Genomic DNA, 22,398 nt, shown 5'->3' with positions numbered 1-22,398 from the left:
ACGTGTTTGAATTAGGCAGCTCCCCGAGCAAAGGGCTGTACGAGAGATGCAGTGATTCACTGCAGGCTGTACCCAGTGATGCATGGTGGTTCACTGCAGCTGGGAGCAAGTGGAAGCAGAGGGAGGCAGAGCAGCCTGGTTTAGATTTACACTACAGAGAAGCAGATGAGGGAAGAAAGGGAGTTAAACTTGTCACCCCCGGATCTGGCAGCTGCAGCCTGTTGCCTACAGCTTGGTGCTGGAGACCCATTAAAAGTGGCACCAGCCCAGACCACCACGGAGGTGGGAACATGATGCAGTAAAGGCAGGAGCAAATGAGGCACACACTGATGTCAATGATGTATGCAAGGATGGTGGCCAAAAAGGCCACAGAAAAGAGACCAATAGCTTGAAATCCAATTGCTTTTACACAGGAGAAGGCTCTCAGGCTCTGAGACCCACCCAGGAAGTGGGTGCAGCAAGGAACCAGGATGGTTTGGTCCAAAACCGAGACCCCACCTGGATGTGAACACAGTGCTGACCCACACCACCCTTTTCTCTAAGGGTTAAACTCTGCCACAGACCCACAGCAGCTTGGAGAGAGGGACCAGAGATGCACAGCAGCAGCATCACCCCAGGGACAGCATCACCATCACCTTTGCCTCGCAGGGAGCAGCACGTCCCCTGCAGCACCCTGAGCACCCCTGCTAAGGGCACCACATCCACTGGGTCAAAGCAATGCTATTTTCCTGCTTTCCTCCCTCCTTGCCTGCTCCCAGTGACCCCCTGAGCCTTTCCATGGTGTCTGCATGGTGAGCAGTCAGGCAGGGGCCATGGATTCACCCCTCTGGCAGGAGCAGGAGAAGGGGGGACCAGGCAGGGCTCAGGTTTTAAGCAGAGGAGAAGGAGCTTGGCCTCTGTGTGCCACACTCGCAGCCCTGTCCTGCCTTTCCCTCACTGCTGCCCTGTGCTATGCCCATGTCCCCCTGCCCAGCAGTGGCACCAGTGCATCCATCCCCTCCCCTGGCCACTCTGCTGTCTGACACTGGGTGCTGTGCTGTGCTTCTTCCTCTTGTTGCTTCTCGCTTCCACTGCTCCTCCTCCTCTCCAGGCTGCTCTGCCCCATCCCTGCTCCTTCCATCCATGCAGCCGTGACAGCCCAACCCACAGGCAGGCAGGAATGCTGCGGCAGCCAGCACAGCCAGGGGAGGTCCAGCACCGCTCTGGCACTGCTGCTGCTCCATGGATGCTTGCTCATACCCCAAAAGCTGTCGCGGCAGTGGCTGCTCCCTCCCCTGTGCCAGGATTCCCTGCTCCACAGGGAGCTGCGGGTGCCTGCATCCTCCAGCACGGCTCTGCCTCCACCAGCAGCTCCTTGAGGACCCGACCCACTTTCAGCTGAAGCAGGGCAGGGAATGCCTGGTCCAGCTGGCCCCACCGCTCCCTCCTGCCATTGCCCTCTCTTTGATGTTCAATGTAGGAGAATAATGAGGTGTTCCTGTGCCTTGCTGCTGGAGAGCATCTGAGGGGCAGGCACTGGGTATCCTTGTGGTTTGAGACTGTGCAGATAGAGTGGATAGAAGCTGCAGCATCATCTGCCTCCCATCCACCCGACCCCACCAAGGCACCTCTCCCCACAGACATTTGTTCTTTTGAACCCCCAGCTGAGGCTGCCACTAACCTCCTTCATCAGAGTCAGTGTTTTGGCAGTGATGATGCACACGCTGAGCACTGTTATTCTTCTCGATAATGCTCTAGATGAAGGGACACGACTGTTTTGGGAATTGAACTGAGTCAAGTTCCACTTTACTATAGACTATAAATGCCAGCACACATTAAAGCAGCCCTGATGGAGCGTGTGGGCACACCGCTGAAGGAAAAGCTGTACTCACCCTCTCCAGGTCTTGCCTGAGGTGCATGAAGAGCTTTAGGCGTCGGTAGAGAACGTCCTGTTCTTGCTGGGCCAGGTTGTCCACTTCATCTGTTTTTGGTGTCAGCAGCGGTTTGTTGGAGTTCGCTTTCCTCTTCAGCTTCCAGTACTGGTAGACAAAGTCCACCAGCGACTCGCTCAAGTCCAGGTTCTCCGCCACCTCCGAAGGCTTCACCAGTTCATAGAAGTCCTCCTCCAGCTGCTGGAGCTTCTGCTTCCGCAGCGTGACCTTCTCCAAGTCCAGCTGGGCTTGGTCAGGCTCTGTCCGTGCCTCCTCGGGCAGCTTCGTGGCACCGGTGCTGTGCTCAAGGCAGAAGGACTTGAACTTCACTTCGTCGTTGTCTGCTAGGATAGTCCGCATGTCGAGGTTGTGGTCGAAGGCGCAGGTGACGTGGAACGCGGTGACGCAGGCGGGCATGGAGCACTGCGGGGACAAGGACAGGGCTTATGGCCAGGATAAAGCACCTACTGCTTCCCACAAACCCAGGGACACCCGTCTGAGTGATAACCCCCACTGTGAAGTGATGGATGCTCCACAACCGGTACTCCTTATTGCCCAAGTCTTAGACATCTATGAGCCAGGCACCCAAGCAGAAGAAACCCGGGGTTCACTAGGTATCAGCAGGCACCTTCCCACCTCACCTGCTTTAATCCTTCTCTCTGCTGGGCTCTGCTCATCCTTCACCTACAATAAACAGGAGCTCCCAATGGGTCTTCCAACAAGACATGTCAACAGCCGAAGGCGACAGCAGGAGCCAGCGGGATGCTCACAGGCTGTCAATGGATTCCTCCCAACGGAGAAATCTTCATCTGTATTTCACCCTTAAACTACTCCAGTTACCACATCTAAAGCGAATACGCTGTTTTTATTGAAAGCATACAGAACCCGTCAGTGTTTATGAGTGAACATGGGATCTCAGACGCAGCCAATGCTCCCGGAGCACGATGCTGCTCTCCTCTGGAAATTACCCAGCCTCTAATTAGCTCCATTAAAAAAGAGGAGGGGAAAAATAAAGGCAACTCGACATGGACAGAGCAGAACATCACGAAAGGAACCTTTCAGAACGGGCACAGTGGCTGGACTGCTGTCAAACTTACATCACATTAACATTATAACAGTTCCCCATGGCTTGTATTACTTTGGATCCCACAGGCAACAAACCTCAGCCTGGTTTCCTACAGAGGAACCCCCCTAAGACAGCGCTGTGTCTGTGTCCATGTCCGCACCTTCTTCCCCTCTACTCATTAACTGGTTTTTAATGGCTCTGAGTATCAGGTAATTATTTCTACCATAACCCATAAGAAATCAGTCTATTCCAGCTGCTAATGACCAGTTTAACTGCAATAATGAGACATTTTAAGTGGGCTATTACTGTAGGCACCATCTTTCAGTGTTTATAGAAGAATTACTCTTGTGGGGGATGAAGATGCAGCTGTGGCCTGAAGGACCAGGTGGAGGCATGTGAAATTTCCTGGATGTCGACCACAAACCATTCGGTTTAACTGGGGCTCTGCTGCACTGCAGTTCTCAGACAGAGGAAAAGAAAGTGTATGCTCTGTTAGGAGCTGAGGAACAGAAGCTGTATGGCTTTATCCTCATCCCATCGGCCCTGAATGCCTGCTCCATCACCCAGCGTGTGAACTTCTGACACTGCTGCTTTTAGATGTTTTCCCTTGACTTTGTTAATGAAGCTGCTGGTGCTTATGGAAGCAGAGACTTGCCCGGATACCAAGGCCAAGAAAAGCATCAGCAAGTGCTGTCCAAGCCCTCCACTTCCAGGGCTCTCCAAGCCCTGCTCCAAAGCCTCCAGCAGGAAGAGCTGGATGCAGCCTTCCCATGGCTGAGCCCTGAGCTGTACTAGCATGGCTTCAGGCAGTGATGCTGGGCACTAACTCCTGCAGGCACCAAATGCAAGCAGGCTATGAACGCCTAATCCCTGCTCGCCCTGTTGGAACTGGATGAGCTTTAGGGTCCCTTCCAACATAAACCATTCTATGATTCTATGCTGCTGGCAATTGCCTGGAGCCTGGCATCACAGGACCCACGGGACAAGCCCTGTTGCTGGCTCCCATGTGGCTGAAGCTCCAGCTCCATCCTCAAGTATTTAGCTTTGGTGATGAAGGAGGGCAAAGGGAGCTCAGCCTGACTTGAAGCTTCCAGGTTTCTTCGGTGCAGTCAGTGTATCACACACGGGCTTTTACAGCTCTGGCATGCACTTCTGCAGCCACTGGCACAAGGAGATGCAATGACACTTTGAGATTCACCCTTCTTCACTTTAACAACACTTTCAGGACACTTTGCCAGCTGGAAGGTCCTGTAATTGAGCTTTCTTCTCTGGTAGCCAAGATGTAGAATGGCCCTACCATGGAGCTCCTGATTTACCCCTGATGTACTCCAGGTATACTCCCGATGTACTCCTGATATACTTCATCCTGGCTATTTTGGCATTAACAGCTGGGGGTGCTTCAAGCTACAGCATCCTTTTGTGCTGTTACACACGTAAGTATCTACAGCAGAGAGAGTGGACACAGAACTCACCACACAGTGAACCACACGAGTGAAGGAAAGCCCCAGGGATGTTTCTGCCACCAGCGCTAATAACAGCATTAACAACAGGGCTGTGGCATCTGCCAGGACGATGTCCTGCTAACAGGAAAGACCATCACTCCACCTTAGGAACAAAGCACATGGAACGTCACCCGTGCCGGATCTCCTCTGACAGATGGCAAGCAGCGCTCGTCAGAAACTGTGCCCAAAATGCAAACAGAAAATCATCAGGCAGCCCAGCTGACAGGGGAACAGAGCAAGGTACCTGCTCAGCCAAGGACCTTCCATACACAGACAGTAACCCACACTGATCCATCCCAGAACAGCGCTGGAATGAAGCAGCTCATCGTGGGAGAAGGGATCTGCCACACAGAGCAAACCAGGCTCAAAAGACTGGCCCAGCCCCTAAGCCTGCTTCGTTATTGATGATTATCTCACAGCACCTTTCACTCAAGGATCTCGGCACACTTTGCTCATCCAGACAAATCCATTCCCAAACACAATTCCGAGACAGAGAGGATGAAAACTGCACCAGAGATTACCGTGGGCTGATAATGAGTCCTCAAACCACTGACGGCAAAGAAACAGAGGGATGGTTTTACGTGCCAAGGGAGCTCAAACAGAAGTTTTCCAGCTTACAGAGGTGCTCTGGTGCAGTTTGGGGCCGGAGGGGAAGGAAGCAGCTCCTCCAACAGACCTGCGAGGGGGACTCAGGAAGGGAAAATGAATTACCGGGGCTGAATTGCAGCCAAGCCATCAGCCAGGACACTCCTGCATCCTTACCAACACGACCATGTGATGCTCAGGGACCGCAGATGGTCTGGATCCTGGTAGCGCTTCTCAGCCCAAACAGGCAATTTTCAGCATCCGGGAACCACCACACCAGTTATCCCAGTGGATGGGGACCAGCGGCATGAGCAGCTCAAGGGGAGCAGTGGGAAGAGGAGCAATAAGGAACGACTGGATGGTGGAGGATGCTTGTGAGGGCTTTTGCCTCCAAAAAGCAACACCAAAAAGAAAGCTGGAAGATGATGATGGGAAAAGATTGTGCCCTTTGGAGAAGCCTGCCAGCAGCTAACAGGGACCTGGCATTTTGTGCTGTGTTGAAAGGCCTCAGTGAGCACTTCCAGTTGTTCTGAAAGGGATTTGGTGGGGAGGGAGCTGGGCCCCAAGGAAGCGTGGTCAGGACTCCTGGCACTCTCTTTTCCATCTCAGCAATGCAAAGGAGGAAATTCCTGCTGGATACCGAGCTCTCCTTGGCATGTCCTGGTGTCTGACCACAAGAACCACCATGAAGTCATGATTTCCCTTTAACAGGAGCCGGGCACAGGGTGACTCCAGGGCTGCATCCCTGCCCAGTGTCTGGGAGCTCTGGCTCAACTACGGACATGACAAGTTATACCGGGTTCAAAGCTCTGTACCAGAAAGGAAGGGAAGTCATTACGAGGAAGCAGGAAGGTCAGGCAGTGGGAATCCCTTCCCTTGGGCTTTGACCCTTTCCATGGTCAGATTTGGATGAGGAAAAACACCTCGATGCACACACAGAGGTCCCTGTGCAAAAACATCTCATGTCTGTCTCTGCCCATGTGGTCCAGGTGGGTGTTTCCTTGCTGCCCCTGAGCATCCCCATGCTCCATTGGGATGACGCTCTTCCACCCTCCACTCTGCCTTCCAGATTTCACCTCCCATTCCGACAAAGCCCATTTCCAACCAGCCACTTGGAAAAACCCCTCCTGGAAACAACTCCTTTCCTTCCCCAAACCTGCCCCACCTGCAGCACCTGATTCCTGAACCAAGAAAAGCTCAGCGCTTGAACAGAGAACAACCTCCTCCTTTCAGAGCTGGGTCCTGAACCCAAAACGCTGACAAAGGTGGTTGGATTACACCTGTATAAACAGGCACTGATCAAAAATACACTCCATAAACAGCAGCTTTCAAAGCAGAGCTCTGTACCGCTGATGAGTACAGAGTGTGCTTATTTACCTATGGGTGAACTTGTTGATTTACCCCATCAATCCTTAAATAAAGGCTCTGCTGCCTTTTTCCCCCCTTCTCCCCCTTTTCCTTGAAGCAAAAGCACCCTGAGCATGCAAGGGTGGCCTCAGCAAGCACTGTGGTGGCAATCTCCTGAAGACTTACAAACCATGAGCTGCCACAATAAAGCCCCTGTTCCATCTCAGGTGACCTTTAATGCAAATCCATTCTGTCCCCGGGATCTCACAGCTCCCATGCCATGCCGGCACTAAGAGGATGAAGCCTCAGAGAAGCCGAGTTCTTTTTGATGCTGCCAAGCCTGTTTGCCTCCTTCCCTGCCCTTCCGTTCTTTGAAAGCAGTTGCCGTTATGACACAGCCTCTCCATCTGGCAGGGTGAATAAGCAGATCCACCCGGAGCCATCAAAAAAGATGTGAGTCAACGCCAGAGATTTAAAGAAGTATTGTGAGATTTCATTTCAAGCTAAGGGGATTGCTTTTAAATAGCTCCCTTTAAAGTATTAAACCCAGAGCAGCGACATGAACACAACGGAGCCTGCAGACCTCCTATTCCTATCACCCCTTCTGCAACCAGCCAGCTGCTCCTCGTCTCCCATGCTCAGTGCTGTGAGCACCAACCTCCGAGGTGCAGCTCCCGTTGCTGTACTGGAGCCGATCAGTTGGGACTGGCCCACATCCCAAACCTTCTCCCAGTTTCTCAGAGCTTAATGGTTATTCTGTCCTCTCCTGCACCCCAAGACTGCTTCACTGCCTGGTTTCCCAGTGAAAGCAACAGGCACAGGCACTGCAGAACAGCAGATCCCCAAGCCAATTCCCTGGGACCACTGGGATATTGCACCGGCCAAGCAAAGGGAAGCAGGGAGAATCACAGCAAGGATTCCCAGATGCTCTCACACCAAGAGTGCTGCATTTTGGATGGGAACTTCTCTTCTTTGCTCTCCAAGAAGAGAGATCATGGCCAAGGAAGCTCTGTCCCACTTTTGTAATAGGAAAACCCAGAGCATCCTGCTTTCTGTCTGAAAAGAGAACTTACCCTCTTGCTGCAGGGAGAGCAGGCAAGCAGATGTCCGCTCAGGTGTGGCCAAACAGGAGGAAATGTGGGAATGCAATGGTAAATACTCTGTTTATACGTGGGAATGTATACTCTACTCAATACATGGTAAATACTGCATTTTCCAAGCCAGCAGGCTGGTGGGGACTACCTAATCCTGGGGCTCCCTGCTACCCCCCCAACAGAAAGGCTTCCCCCTGGTTTGTGAAATACTTGGTCTCTGTATCCCACGAGCATCCCACTTTCCTGTCAGCCCTGCCAAGCCTTCTGCTGGAGGCTCCTGGTTTCAAACCAAGGTCATTTGCAGCCCTGGTAATTAGTGTCACTACAGCAACATCACTGTGTTATGCAAAGAAAGTTAATCTAGATTCCTAGCACTCAATATATTAAATGACTGCAAACAACATCTGATGGTATCTGATGGGTGCTTGTGCTCCCTGTCGTTAGGTCTACTCCAAGCAGGAATAAACCTCAGCCAGATCACGTCCTCCAGCATCCTGAGAATCTCCAGTGGCAATTACAGGCCCAACCCCAGAGGTCTGAGTGTCTTTGGTGCCAGGTTACATACCTGAATACAGGTCCCAGTGCACTCCTTGCAAAGGCTGCAGGACAAAGCCCATCTGCTTGCTGGGATATGAGAGATCTTCGTAATGGGTTCCATTTTTTCAGGACATCCAATGCTAACCTGGCCATGAAACAGAAGACAAGCTGTAAATCCTGGCTTCCACCCCAAATCCCCCACAGGAGGCTATCTGTGGCAGTGTGAATGAGGGATCCATTTCCTATTTGTTATTTTTCAGGGTCACTTGTAAGCTGGAAAATAAAACCAAACCCCAAAACCCAAAAACCAATTTGAGTGAAATGGAAGGAAAAATCTATGTCTTTCCTCTGAACTAACTCCTCACCTGGCTGCTGCTGTGGATCTCAGATGGGCACATGCAGTGAGCTTTACCTTACCTGGAGGTCTTGTGAATGGCCCCCACCTCTCTGCCCTTGCACCCCCCCTCTGTGTCCTCCCTTAACAGGGTGCCCCATAGCTGCCAATCAAACACATAGCCTGGTGACCGACCAGTATCACAGCCGTGACCCAAACTGGACTTGCTATTTACACCATTAATGAACATCCTGGGCTGAGACCTGAAACCAGCTCCACGCCCACCCGCCTGTCCCGAGGAGGTTGGGAAACATCTTACTTCAGGTATCCATAAGGCACAGCTAACGTGGACCCATTTCGTCCCGCTCCGGGTGGGCTTCAGCGCTCCCCCCCTCTTCGGGCACAGTAGACACTTTGGCTGAACCCCAAGGGCGCAGGTCCGGCACAGCCAGCTCCCGATGGGCACCTTCAGGATGCCGTAGCACGCCTGTGCAGACACGAGGCAGGAGGGTTAGGGCACCTAAGAGCAGGTAAAGCATCATCCCATGCCTCCTCCTTTGCTCCCACCTTTTTCACTGCTGTGGCTTACTCCCACCGCATCTGGGCATCCTAATGCACAGCAGATGTAAAGCAGCTCCGCAGTCACTGACAGCGAGGTTAAGCTCTTCCTTCATTGCTACCTTCCCTGTTTTCACGTGGATACTCATGCTGGATCAGTATGCCCTGGGTTTTAACTAAAAGCTAAGTGTAAAAACATGCTGTACATCGTGCCAAGCATCCTCCTGGCTCCAGGTCTGGGGTGGGCAACCCAGCTGCTCCGACACCAGCAGCTCTGCTCTGTGGGCAAAGCCTGTTTCTAACAGCTACCAGACCCACAACAACTCAGAGGAGCAAGAAATGCCATGTGGAGAAACCTCTGAGGTAGCTGAGGGTTGAAAAGCCACAGCCCTCATCATTGAGAAAGATGGCCACACTGGTTACACCCCAACACAGCCTGGAGGGGAAGTGAAAATAACTACAGAAAGGTAAAAAGGGGAAAGCGATAGTCACAAATGCAAATCAGAAAGGAGGAACCATAGAGGATAATAAATCTCAAGGGCAATAAATGACACAAGAACAAGTCTATGGCCAAGAGAAGGACTCGGCTCCCCCATGGAGCTCCCCGACCTGCTGAGATAGTGCAGGACACAGAGAAGCCAAAGTGTTCATAAATACTTCCCTTCCGTTCTTGGGGAAGAGCCAAATGATAAGCCCTGTCCCATAGTGATGGTGATAAAATACTTTCTGCTCTGGCTGTAACTCATGGCAATATTAAACAGCTACTCCTAAAACCAGGCAGTTTTTAACCAGCAGCTACCAGCAAGCTGCACTTAAACGGTTTTCAGCAAGTGGCACCCAACTGCCCGGGGCGTAACGCGGGGCCGTGCCACTATCAAGCAAGGAGATGTAATTGATACTAGATCTGTCTGCTCTGAACCCCTGCAGGAGGGAAGGGAGCAGTAAGGACCCAGTGCTGCTGGCTGGGAATGAGCCCAGGCATTTGTCAGCTCTGCTGCTTGAAGTTTACCCCCCCCAAAACCAGCTTTTCATCCTGCTGGAGGTCACCGCCACTGCAAGTGACAGGGGCAGAGGGGCACACGGAGATGCATGAGCGTGGGAAAAGGACATCCTCCGTCTTTACTGGCCAAGAACAGGCTTTATAATGACAGGAAATGTGGACAGGGATTTTTCACAAGGAGGGGCTGGGACAGGCCAAGGGGAATGGCTTGAACCTGCCCGAGGGGAGACTGAGCTGAGCTCTTAGGCAGAAGCTCTTCCCTGTGAGGGTGCTGAGGCGCTGGCACAGGGTGCCCAGAGAAGCTGTGGCTGCCCCATCCCTGGCAGTGCTCAAGGCCAGGTTGGACACAGGGGCTTGGAGCAAGCTGCTCCAGTGGAAGGGGTCCCTGCCCGTGGCAGGGGCTGGAGCTGGAGGAGCTTTAAGGTCCCTTCCAACCCAACCCAGTCTGGGATTCTATGATTCTATGACTTTTGGCTGCCCCAAAGCTCAAATCGACTCAAGATAGTGACTTCCAGGGGGAAAAAGCCACTTCATGAAAAGATTATTGGGATAACAAGGTATTAAGGCAGGTAATGTTGTTGTTGTGAGTCTACGTGGCTCACAGAGACCTAACTGTGTGCTTCACAGCACCTCCAAACCTGAGGGATAGACCATTTCTGTAACAGAGTTCTATAAACCATGTGATTTAGTACCGAACAAAAAGCAGCCTGCTGTGTACTGTCAGGAGAATAAACTGGCAGATTGAGCTCAAAATCCAGGGGAAAGCAGGAATTACGACCACTTGTGCATCCCTAGCAGAGTCCTGGCTCTTGGTTCTTTACTCCTGGAGGTTGTAGAGCAGCTGAAGGTGCTAACACTGCAGGGTCTCTGACCTGGACAGGGAGTGCTTCTAGACACGAGGTGCGTTATCAGCCAAACACGCTCTCCCAGTCCAGCACCAGCCAGAAGGTGCTGTGGGAATACAGAGCCAGAGCAATGCTGAGTAGGAGCAGAGCAGCTATTTTTATTGCTGTGCCTGTCACAGGTGCAACATCACTGAGAAAGGGATGCTAAACACCAGGGAGGATGCTGAGCCACAGGGAAGCTTCGTGTGGTGCATGCAACAGAGGGAGGGCTTGGCCACATCCTCACACTAGGGAATGGGAGCTCAGTAATGACAGGACCCTGCACGGTGGCTGGAAGCTGGGGATGGCTCACTCCCGTGCTAAAGAGGAGTAAGTGTGATGCTGCCACCGTGACAGCGATGAACCACAACGATTTAAGCAGCAGGGGGGAAGATTCCTCCTCACTGAAGATCTGGGAATGAAGATTGCATGTGCTTACTAGGAGCTACGCTTCACAGGAATTAATTAATAGCAAGCCTCGTGGCTTGCCTTATGCAGATGAGATGTTTACAACCATACCTTCCGGCACCATCACCTACCAACGTGTGTCTGAGCGCAACCCTGCCTCTGCCCCTTCCCGATGGGATGCACGAGGATGAACCATGGTTCTGGCTGCTTCCCATGGGACCCCCAGCTCGCCTCCTCAGCTGGGAAAGCATCATCCCCAGCAGGTTTGGGATGTGGGGCTGACAGAGGCACGGGGCAGGTTAGGTGAGAAATGTGATGCCATGTAACATCCCATGCTGTGGCTCTGGACGCTGTGGCTCAGGGTGCAAACTGGGGCACGGATCAAATCACAGGCAGCTTATGGGCTGGCATCAGGCTTAGGGCTGGACTCTGCTCCCTGAAAACAAGGCAAAAATCCCCCTTTTCCTTCAACAGCCTCGAAATCCAGCCTGCTGCATCCCCTTCTGACAGCCAGGGTCCGTATGTCCCCATGACACCCTGTGCACGCTGACCACCTCCCCCTGAGCCTCTGCCCACCCGCAGGGGTCAGCTCACAGCCTGACACTGCAACCTGGGCTTGTTAAAAACCCAACCCCAACCAAACATCACCCAACCCCAAGCCTGAATCATGCTGGCATTTTGTGGAATCTGATTCACTGATGGAAACCATTCAAAACACCCACCTCCCGCAACTATAGATATCTCCAGTGCTCCCCCACCTCCGGGAAGCGCTGATGGAAACGCTGCCCAAAAGATGAGCAAAACGGCTCTCTTCAGAGGAACAAAATCCCCTCTTCATGCAGAGGGTGAAGCCCAGGAGCTGTTGCTGCCATCCCAGCACCACACAGTGCTTCCCCTCAAAGCACAAGCAGCAAAACCCCCCTGGACCCATAGGGGATGCAGGAGACCCTCACACGGCTGCTTTCTCCTTGTCAAGGTTTCCCCCAGCGCAGGCTCCCCCAGGAAGGGCACGCAGCATTTGCATTCAGTTCTAAATATAAAGTTATTTCCCTGCAGGCAGCACAATCAAGTGAAACCCTACCCTCCTACTGCAATGAGAGCCAGTGCTCGTGGAGGTGGCAGGTCCTGCTACCCCTGTGTTATGCTGCGGGAGAGGAGGAGGTTGGAGGTCTGTGCATGCCCATCCCTCCTGAGAGCAGGGTGACTGTGGGGCTGCAGACCCACATCCTCCCCTGCCCGGCAGCCAGTCCTGCACACGGTGCTGGTTACCCCTTGGTGCTCAAGACCTCACTGCAGTTTAATAGAGAAAGATGGGATAAAGAAGAAGAAGAGGAGACATAAAATATGACAGAGATCAGAGCACAAGGCAGAGGGGCAAAGCAGGCGGCCGGTTTCAATCTCTGTTGTGTATTTCTATGGGCATTTACGAAGGGCTGGGGCTAAGAAACTAAGAAAAGCAAGTTTGCAGCCTGTCAGCTGTCCAAGACCTCATTTGCTACCCTTGCGCCACCAGAAACGCATTGGGCACCCATCAGAAAAGCCTACCAGAGATCTACAGCTCAGGGCAGTGGGAACAATGGGGATGGGAGGAACCCAGAGGAGCATATAGAATAACAGAGTCCCAGATGGGTTTGGGTTGGAAGGGACCTTAAAGCTCCTCCAGCTCCAACCCCTGCCATGGGCAGGGACCCCTTCCACTGGAGCAGCTTGCTCCAAGCCCCTGTGTCCAACCTGGCCTTGAGCACTGCCAGGGATGGGGCAGCCACAGCTTCTCTGGGCACCCTGTGCCAGCGCCTCAGCACCCTCACAGGGAAGAGCTTCTGCCTAAGAGCTCAGCTCAGTCTCCCCTCGGGCAGGTTCAAGCCATTCCCCTTGGCCTGTCCCTACAGGCCCTTGTCCCAAGCCCCTCTCCATACAGAATCACACCGTGCAGACAGCCCAAACCTGCTGCTCTCAGCTCACCTGGTGCACGCAGACGTTGCACTTGTCACAGAACACCATCTCGTTGCCGTCCTCCCCCTCCGGCGAGCGGCACACGTCGCACACCACGTCCTCGTCGTACTCGATGCCCAAGCCCTCCTCTGTTTCAATGGCGATGTTCATGTTCTCATAGCACATGGTCTCCAGCTCCTCCAGCACTCGCTCCAGGGTGATCTCATCCAGCTCGGGCTTTTCTGCAAGGCAGAAGGCAGAGGAAGTCACTGATGCAGCCCCGGTGCCTTCAGGGAGCACTTTGCAAAGGGCTGAGCGCTTCAGATTGCAACTCAAGAGGCGAATCCGCGGCGATGGTAAGAGCAGTGATTCAGAAAGCGGCTGCTCCGAACTCAGGATGCAGTTTGTATTTCATAGACAGTAACAAAATATTGCTGCTGGCTGGGAGGAAGGAAACCCATTGAGCTGAAGCAATGCGGATAATTAGGGCTGACAGTTTCAATGTTCAAGGAGACAAGCTCTCCAAAGACGTGCTCTGCAGTGAGGGCTCGGACAAGCTTTGGCAACACAAAGTCAACGCTTTAATTGTGAAGACTGAAAATTGACCTTTTGGAGGCAAATTAAACGGGGCTGTGAAAGGGAAGCCAAAGGCTGATATGGAGAACAAAGGGGTTTATTCCTGGTTGGGGTTAGCAGAACCAGAAGGACAGACCCAGGTAGCGGTGCGCTCGGATCTGCTGCGGGGTCTTTTATTCCCCCTACACCAGTATCTTTAGTGGACAGAAGTGGCAGAGGTGCTCTACCAGAGGTTTCTCTCCAGTGATAATCAGGAACACAATAACCAGGAGAGGCTTTTACAGAGCAGCAGCCTCCAGCAGTGGGATACCTGGATACCATTACAGGGGGATGCTGCTGCCTGATGCTTGGCTGCAAACATGCTGCCTCTCACCTGCCCCCAGAGCTCCTGTTGCCACACACACAATGCGAGGTTGCTCCAGGTAAAGGAAACAAAGAGGGGAAAAAAGGTGTCAGCAGCAAGTGAAAGGTTCTGTGCGAGGGGTAAGAGGCAGAGTCCTCACCGCACCCCATCTCCCCATGAGCAGTATTGCATCACTGGAGATGATTACATAGAGATGGGAATGGAGATACAGCAGGATGCAATACCAAACACTTAAGCTTTGTATTTCAGTTGTGTGTATTATCCATGATGATGGCCAGGATACTCCAGTATGCAGCAGGCAGTGCAAGAGCCTGACCTACACTGCTGTTCACCTTCCCTGTTGCAAGGCAACGGGAGAAAATCTCTCATTTATGAGCAGAGAAGGGGGAAAAAAAGGCTTGAGGAAGTAGCAATGTGAAGCAGTTATTTCAGGGAGAAATTTGCCTGTTGGGCATCCCTCGAGCCACAGCGTGATACCCCCATCCTGGCCTGAACCCTGGGCTAGGGGAGGTGGGGAAGGGAGGTGTCCTGGGCAGCAGTCCCAGCACCTCTGGTTGGATGGGGCTGGTGGGGCTGCACCTTTCCCTTACGGCCATGGACTGGCTGAAATATCTCTGTCAAGGGGGAAAGCAACCCGCAGGCGAGCAGGCGCACCACTGCCTGCCTGCTTCTGCTCTTCCCCAGTGTTTCGCATTGGCACGGGTTCCCTTGGCTTGACAAGTCTCTGCAAACATCTAGCCTGGCATTTTACATGTCTCTGTCGAGTCTGAGATACCATCTAAGACAGACAACACTGTTCCCTATCGCAGCCCTTTCAAGCACTGGGGCTGCTCTGTGCTGCAACACGCCGAGGAACCTGCTGATACCTGTTTGATTCCCAAGGGGCCCTGGCGATGGGCGCGGGATCTCTGCATGGCTCCAGGCTGGCACAGGCTGCCTGGGAGCTCGGTGGTGAAGCATCATGTGCTGGCATGGTGGCACAGCAAGATCCACGCATCGGAGCCAGGATGGAGCCACCGGCTTGCTCGTGGCATCGTGCTGGCTGGATGCAACACGGCAGGGAGTGGGTTATAGGTAAAGCCAGGGTATTATTGGCTATATATATATATACTCTATAAACACATCACCTAAGTTGAAGTTACTCTATGGAGAGCCACAAGCCATGATTCTAAGCCCAGCAAGAACATACCCCTCTGGGTCACTGTTTCACATCTCTGACTATGATCCCAGGCACCAGACCATCAGCCTGGAGTTATTCCCTTTCTCCCACCATTCCAGCCTCTGCTCTCTCTGCTGTTCTGGAAGGCACAATGATCATTAAAGTGCTCCCAGTGCCTTTCCCCACGCACTTTCCAGAGCCACCCTGTGAGGAGGGGAAAGAGCAGGCAGAGAGCCGGCAGCACGAGGAAGGAAAGGGAGGGAGGTTTCCACAGGAATCATGACCCTGACCTGCCCACAGGGCCGGGATCCTGCTGGCACCACCACTGTTCCCATTCACCTCGAGTGGAAAGAACCGGTTCCCGTCCCATCTCCGGCACTTTCCATCTCCAGCTTAACCCTGGTGAGAAACTGATCCCTACACACACACTGGAGCACCACCAGCACCCCAGTGAGGTTTCCTCATCAGCCCACATGCAATGTAGTTGCTATACCACTACATGGAGATATATAGATCTCTCCCCTCCCTCACACACACATGCTCTCACACTCCATCTAGATGTAATTACATCAGGAATCCGTTTGCCAAGCGCCATTCAGAATACCTCGGAGCTTATTGAACTGACAATTGCACTGGATGGGGATGAAGCGATTAATCGTTTAGGAAACACTAAACAATGGGGCCTGGGGGTGAAGTGCTTTTTCCATTTGTGCTCCATTTATCTCCTCCTGTATCATATCAAGTTTGTGCGGTTACACTCCATTCATAAAACTGTCATCTTTTTGGCTGCGAAAACGCTCTTGGTATTGATTGTGGACAACCAAATAGGAAACCCCAAGGAACACTCCACCACAGCACTCCCTGTGTACTGTGCAAGTGACACCAACGTTGTCCCCAGGGAAGGATAAGCCAAGACCCAGATACTGATCTTGGCTACAACAAGTAAATCCAGCGATGTCAATGGGGCAAGTCAAGTCTGAGACCATCATCGGGACCATGGATGCTACCTGCTGACCAAGAGAGAGGTGCTTTTACCTGGTTAAGGTACACCAAGCTCTTGCATGAAAAGCTGTGTTCAAAACACTGACACAGGAGTAAAAGGCTCCATGTCCCATCACCCCTTCCAGGAGGCCACCATACCCTCTCCCCATTAGCACTTTTAATGATGATCTCCTTTATCCCAAAGGATTGTTGGTTGGCACCACGTCTGGGACAACCACCAGGCCCATCCCTTTACACAACGCCGCCCTCCGTTATAATTACTCCTGTAGTACTGCAATTCATGTGGCATGAAGGAGCAATATTCTTCTGCTAAATGAATTCTCATCTACTCCTTCTCACAGAGCGAGCCGATTCACTGCACAGGGAGCAAAAAACCTGCTGAAGAGGCACCTTTCACTAAAGGGAGACCTATTCCTGACTACCGTGTGTGCCACTAAAATCAATTTACTGAAACAACAAATCCTTTTATGCTGGGGAGGATACTGGAGATAAAACAGCTCATGAACAAACAGCCATCAGGACCGCAGGCTGGTTCATCAAGCTGTAAGCCTTAGAGTCTACTTTTCAGTATACAGAGACAAGCAAAATTACTGGGTTTAAATACAGGAAAGCACTTGTTAGATGATGCAGGCTTGTCTCTTAGTCTTTGAAACACTGAGAGTGAGAGGATGCCAGCTCCCTGATGGGGTGTTCAGACACAGCACAGGGACCACGGGCTCCTAAGATCTCCTTCCAGCTCACTCAGGGTCACTTCAAACCTGCTTGCTTCAGCTTCTGCCCCTGAAAGAGGATCCTTCCCCCCTTGGAGACTGAGAGACTGAAAGCAACCCAAACACAGAACTCACTGGTTAGATGCTGAACTGAGTGTAGGCACTGCTGTGCAAAAGGATGCTTTGGGAATAAGGCACCCATGGGGACACCAGCCACCCCTGCCCTAGCCTGGGTGCTCCCTAGGGCATCCCAGGGGATGACAGCCAACCACCCCAACACCACAGGAGGCCATGTGGGACTCAGCCACCTCTAACCCATCACCTGCAGGCACGCAATGCTTGGGAGATGAGTCTACATGAACCTTTTATCCACATTATTTATAACAGGCTCTTACCGTAGAGCGTGACCGACAAAGCAACCAGCGCCACGCAACCAGCACGACAGGAGCATCCGCACTGAAACTTCCAGATATTTTGTTACAAACAGCCTGCTAATGCACTTAAAAGATTTACAGAAACCAATTATCACCCTTTCTGCCTCCCACCGACATCAATTATTGCTCAAATTTAAGATGATGATGACAGAATATTTTCGAAGCCACTTTCGAAGCTGCTGTCTCTCTCCAGCGATGCTCGGCACTGACAGAGCTGTCCTGGAGCACTTGTGATGAAAGCCTCCTCGCTCCATCCAGCAGCAGAACTCTGAATATCATCGGGGACGACTGCAATTACTGTGAGGAATTTATGGAAATGGCAAAAACAATGACTTGACATAAAGACTGTGCTGAAAAACGTGGAGGCAAAACGTCTAAAGCGTCTCCCACTCATCTCCAACCTTGCTGATCTGTATGTTAATACACAGCCTTCGTGCCATTAATATGCTAATCCATACATTAATCGGAACCAGATGAGCTTTAAAGGTCCCTTCCAACCCAAACCATTCCATGATTAATCTATACACAACTTTCCTGCTTACCTGTTTCTACAAGGAGTTCATCACAGAATGGTTTGGGTTGGAAGGGATCTTGAAGATCACCTCATTCCAACCCCCCTGCTATGGGCAGTTCAATGAGAGATAAACGAGCTCAGCTCCCCCTTCCAGAGGCCTGTGGTGTTTTCATCTCTAACTACAACTTTAAGGAAATGCCAGCTGAAAATATTTATGGATTTCCTTACAGATAAGCCTAAAAGCAAACATTCCACAAAATTAGCCTGGATTGTTTGTGCCTGGATTCTTCTTCCTCCATTAAACTGGGGTACATAGCCCTATGTTAACAGCAACAACCCACCAGCAAGCACAAGCGTGGCACCTGCCTACAGGCAGCTCAGGCGAGTCCTCCTCCCATTGATACCCACAGCACTAATCCAGATCAGCAGCGATGTAATTGAGAACAGCTTCCAGCCCTAAATCTGTTCCCAGGATACTTCCATGCTCTACATCGGTACCTCTATTAAGTACATCTCTTGCTTGTAATATACCACCAAGTAGTGGGGGATTTGCTGCTTCATCTATCCACGCACCAAACCAGTCTGCTGCTGAAATGATTACTTGTGCAATGAGCTTATGATCTCAGTGAAGAATAGGGATTTCAGGCTACGCGCGGATGTGTGTTGTGGGCTGCAGCACAGACATGTTATAAAACAGCTCCAAACTGGCAGGATTTCCTCAAAACAACAACAAGAAGAATCCCAAACAAACAGACCCTGAATTATTAATGGGCTAAGCTCGCTCAAGTGATGAGCAGCAAGCAGGGTGAGCCTGGGTGCAGGATACAGCGGGGAAGGTGGTGGGAAAGCCATCACTGCGAGGGGTCCCTGATGGCTGTGGTCTGTGTGGGGGAAGACACTTGAAAAGGGGAAGGCGGGATGGTGGTTAAAGGAAACGGATCCCACTACAAAAAGGACAGACCTCCACACATCCTCCCGCCAGGGAGGGCTGGGGAGCATCCCCACAGGAAGAACAGCAGCCCCTGGACCCCCTGGGAATGAGGCTGCACCTCTGGCACCAGCACGGTGGGGAATTGCACCCAAAATCCTTAAAATAATAGAAGAACTTCAAATGATGGCTACTGGGGTAGCCCCATGCAGTGGGCACGGTGACGGGCACCCATGGGTGGGTTGCGGCCGCGTGGGGAGTGCCAACATGCTGCATCGGGGCTCCCCGTACCCCAAAAGGATGCAGTAGGATGGGGCAGCCCTGCAAAGGGACTCCCAGCCCTGCCAGGGAGGGAAGCAGCCGCTCTCCTAGGCGTATATTTAACAGCAGCTTCTGCTCCATTGAGCACATCTTTCCCTGCGTTACTCCACTGACTTTGGTTTATTCTGCATCTACTTGACCAATCTCACCTCCGCCGAGGGAGGCATCATCTCATTAGTGCACAGACACATCTCAAGTACGCAGTGATGAATTCCCCCCGGAAGCTTCAAAAGCAATACATGTGACCTTTGCATGTTCCTGCCATAAAATACCAGGAACACCTCCAGCTCCCAAGATAGAAGCTGTGGTGGGCATATGTGAGCAGCATACACCATATGGAGTAAGTCAAAGGGAATACTTGGAAACTTCGACTCTGCCTTCAGCAACATTGATTCCGGCAACAGTTTTAGCAATTCCTTGAGGATTCTCCGTGTGTTTCGGATCACTCCAAAAGGATCCTTCAGCCTTGCCCTCTGAAGTGCCTCTAGCCCCGCTCTTACCATAGCTCTGGGTTTAGTGGAGATCACAAAATAGAGCATAAAACGGTAATATAAAAACAAAGACTTACAGCAGGGCTGCTCTGTACAAGGGAAGGCCATGCTGCCTGGGGTGGCGCGTACATAAATCTGGTTCAGGGTTCCATTCAGCCTCCTTCAGACCCACTGTTTTACTATCTCCTATTGCAGCAGCAGCAAATGAAACATTCAGGCACGCTTAAATATTGATTTCACCTCCAGCACACACGAGTTCTTTCAACAGTGCGCTCCTACCCAGCACGGAGGCATCTTACTGGGGAGGTTAAAACTATTTAAAGCTGTTTTACACATAACACTTGCTTTTCGGAGCAATTCCACCTAACTGGAAGAGGAGCCGGCAGAGCGCAGAGAGCTGGAGCTATCTGGAGGTTTATCTGATCTCGGTGATAAAATTCCATCCCCGGCGTGACCTAAAAAGGACTGGAAAAGGCATGTGCTATGTGCTACGTGGATCAACGCGGCGCTAACGGCAAAGCGGGCTGGATGATCTCATAGGTGTTTTCCAGCTCTCCTCCCCGCCGCTCCTCAGGAGCCAGTCAGAGATCAGGCTCCTTCTTTGTCACTAAATATTCTGGGAATGCCACGCTGTGCCCCTGGACTGCCCCATGACAGCGGCTCAGCGCCAGCACCAGGAGGAACTGAAACCCCGGCACATCTCTTGGCGCTGGGAGATAACGCCGGACCTCTTTGAACAGGAGAGGCTGCAGCTCTCCACTTAAGTCATGTTAATGATCTCTGAGATTAGCAAAGCTGGTTTGGAAATCCCAGCGTGTCATTAATGTCAAGGGCTTCCGGGAGAAAGCACTATTTATGGGCTGCCTTCAGACCAGCGAGGCAGGCGGCAATCTTCTGCCTTGGGTGGTGAAGGGCACCCGAACCCCAGCCTCACCGTGCCTGGCTGCATGGATTCTCCCATATGGGAAGCAGAGGGAGCAGAGCCCTGCTGCAGCACAGCCCAGGAGGTGAGCAGTGATAGATTTGCTGCAGCATCTTCCCTCTGTGAGCACCCAAACCCCATCACTTCCATGGGCAGGAAAATGCATTCCCCTAGAGAAGCCCAGGCAGTGCGGGTGATGTGTCCAGGGTCCCACAGCCAAGAGCATCAGCACCCATCCCAGTCCCTACCTGGCAGACCCAGCTCCCCGCAGTGCCACGGTTGGGATATTAATCAATGCCACATGTTTTCCCTTTCAAGTCACTGGAAAAAATGCACTAGCCCTCATTCTGCTTGGGAAGTCGCAGGGGCTGGGGGATGGATACCAGAATCCTTTAGGCTGAAGCCATACCCGCAGTGGATTTCACACGCCAAACGCTGGTTTTCAAAGCTCCTCTCTCCCCAGCATATTTAAGGCTCAGTCAGTAATTACAGAGCTCTTTCAGCAACAGAGACAGGCTGGAGAATCAGCTGACGGGCAGTGAGGCTCTTTGCATTACCACTGCTGAAATCCCCTGGGTTTGTTGTTACCATCTATAGCTGGTTATGGAGGGAGGGCTCGGGGCTTTGTCAGGGACTGTGGTCCCATCCAGCCTGGTGCTGTATGAACACCTAAGGACCACCCCTGGAAAAACTGACTGGCTGATAAATGGCATGGAGCCTGAGAAGGAAAAACGCAGCTTGCTCAGAACTGCAGAGGGTCAGTGCCAAAAAGCATCGCCTGTATCCCAACACTGGGCTCAGGGTGTACTCATCGGGATGCTGTGATGCCAGCCCACTCAGCATGCCTGCCAGGAGCAGGGATACCAGGGGCATATGGCTGCAGTGATGCTCAAGCTCCCCTCCTAAATCCAAGATGCTCCCAAGGCAGTGCTGCTAGCAAGGCCACTTCTTCCCCAGCACACTCAGGTTTGGCACATGCCAGCCCGATGGTGATGTGACACTCGGGATAGCCAGCTCCTGTCTGGCAACCCTGCCCCGATGGCACCCCTCTCATCTCAACCTTCCTGTTATCCACCAGCATGGCAGCTCCACAGCTGAAAGCCATTTAGGACACTGCACTGGTAACCTAATACTTTGAGGAAATACTAAAGCGAGCCAGATTTAACCCAACTGAGCTGGAGAGGCCAAACCTCTGCCCGCTGCCTTTCTAGAGACTTATGAAATACATACAAAGGGGAGTGGAAATAGAGACAACCCTTCTCTGAAGCCCAGAGACACCTCTGATGGCCACCCCGCTGTGGAAATGGTGAGGGAAATGCAGTAGGAGACGCAGTGAAAGCACAGTGGATTCAGAAGGATGTCCAGTGTGGTACAAGCTGGTTTCTGCTGCAGAAAGGGCAGCTCTGCAGTGTTAGGAAGGGTGGATCCTCTGCAAGGTAGCTCAGCAGGACCAAGCCACTTGGCTTTGCCCAGGAGCACCCTCTGCTCTGCCCAAGGACTGCACTGTAGCTGCCAGTGTCTCAAAATCTGGCTGTGCTATTGAGAGAGCTGAGGCTGTTAATGTAGGGCCAGTTAATGAAGGCAAAGCTGACTGTGATTTGCTAGTGATACTATGGGCTCCATAAGGCTGAGATTATGGGAAATCCAATACACAGAGTATATATAATAGCTAATGAGTCAAACTTGAAGAGCAGCCCCTACAACTTTCTCATGGTCCCAGAGATCATGGCAACAAAACTTGGTTGTAAATCATGAGTACCTTGGAAGAACAGAGATCTCCTGCAAGCCACATCAGCCAATGTGGTGGTCAGCTTCTGAGC

The 22,398-nt window shown here is 52.1% G+C and overlaps 1 protein-coding gene across 3 annotated transcripts in view; it reads right to left on the bottom strand.

Annotated features, from left to right (window-relative positions):
* The window catches only part of JADE2 (jade family PHD finger 2), a 444,935-nt gene that overhangs the window by 13,078 nt on the left and 409,459 nt on the right, over positions 1–22,398 (bottom strand). For all 3 annotated transcript variants that reach the window (XM_061351999.1, XM_061352001.1, XM_061352002.1), the window contains 4 exons: positions 13,188–13,399; positions 8,695–8,862; positions 8,070–8,186; positions 1,872–2,333 (listed from right to left, as the gene is read on the bottom strand). In XM_061351999.1, the coding sequence (XP_061207983.1) occupies positions 1,872–2,333; positions 8,070–8,186; positions 8,695–8,862; positions 13,188–13,399 (959 nt within the window). The remainder of the gene's footprint in view (positions 1–1,871; positions 2,334–8,069; positions 8,187–8,694; positions 8,863–13,187; positions 13,400–22,398) is intronic.

This window comes from Neopsephotus bourkii, unplaced genomic scaffold (genome assembly GCF_033783945.1).
Source record: "Neopsephotus bourkii isolate Nb327-2 ecotype Australia unplaced genomic scaffold, CSIRO-AGI_Nbou_v1 NB_620, whole genome shotgun sequence".
Lineage (NCBI taxonomy): Eukaryota > Metazoa > Chordata > Aves > Psittaciformes > Psittacidae > Neopsephotus > Neopsephotus bourkii.
Note: the sequence above shows the minus strand (reverse complement) of the source record. Positions and strands in the feature narration are given on the sequence as shown.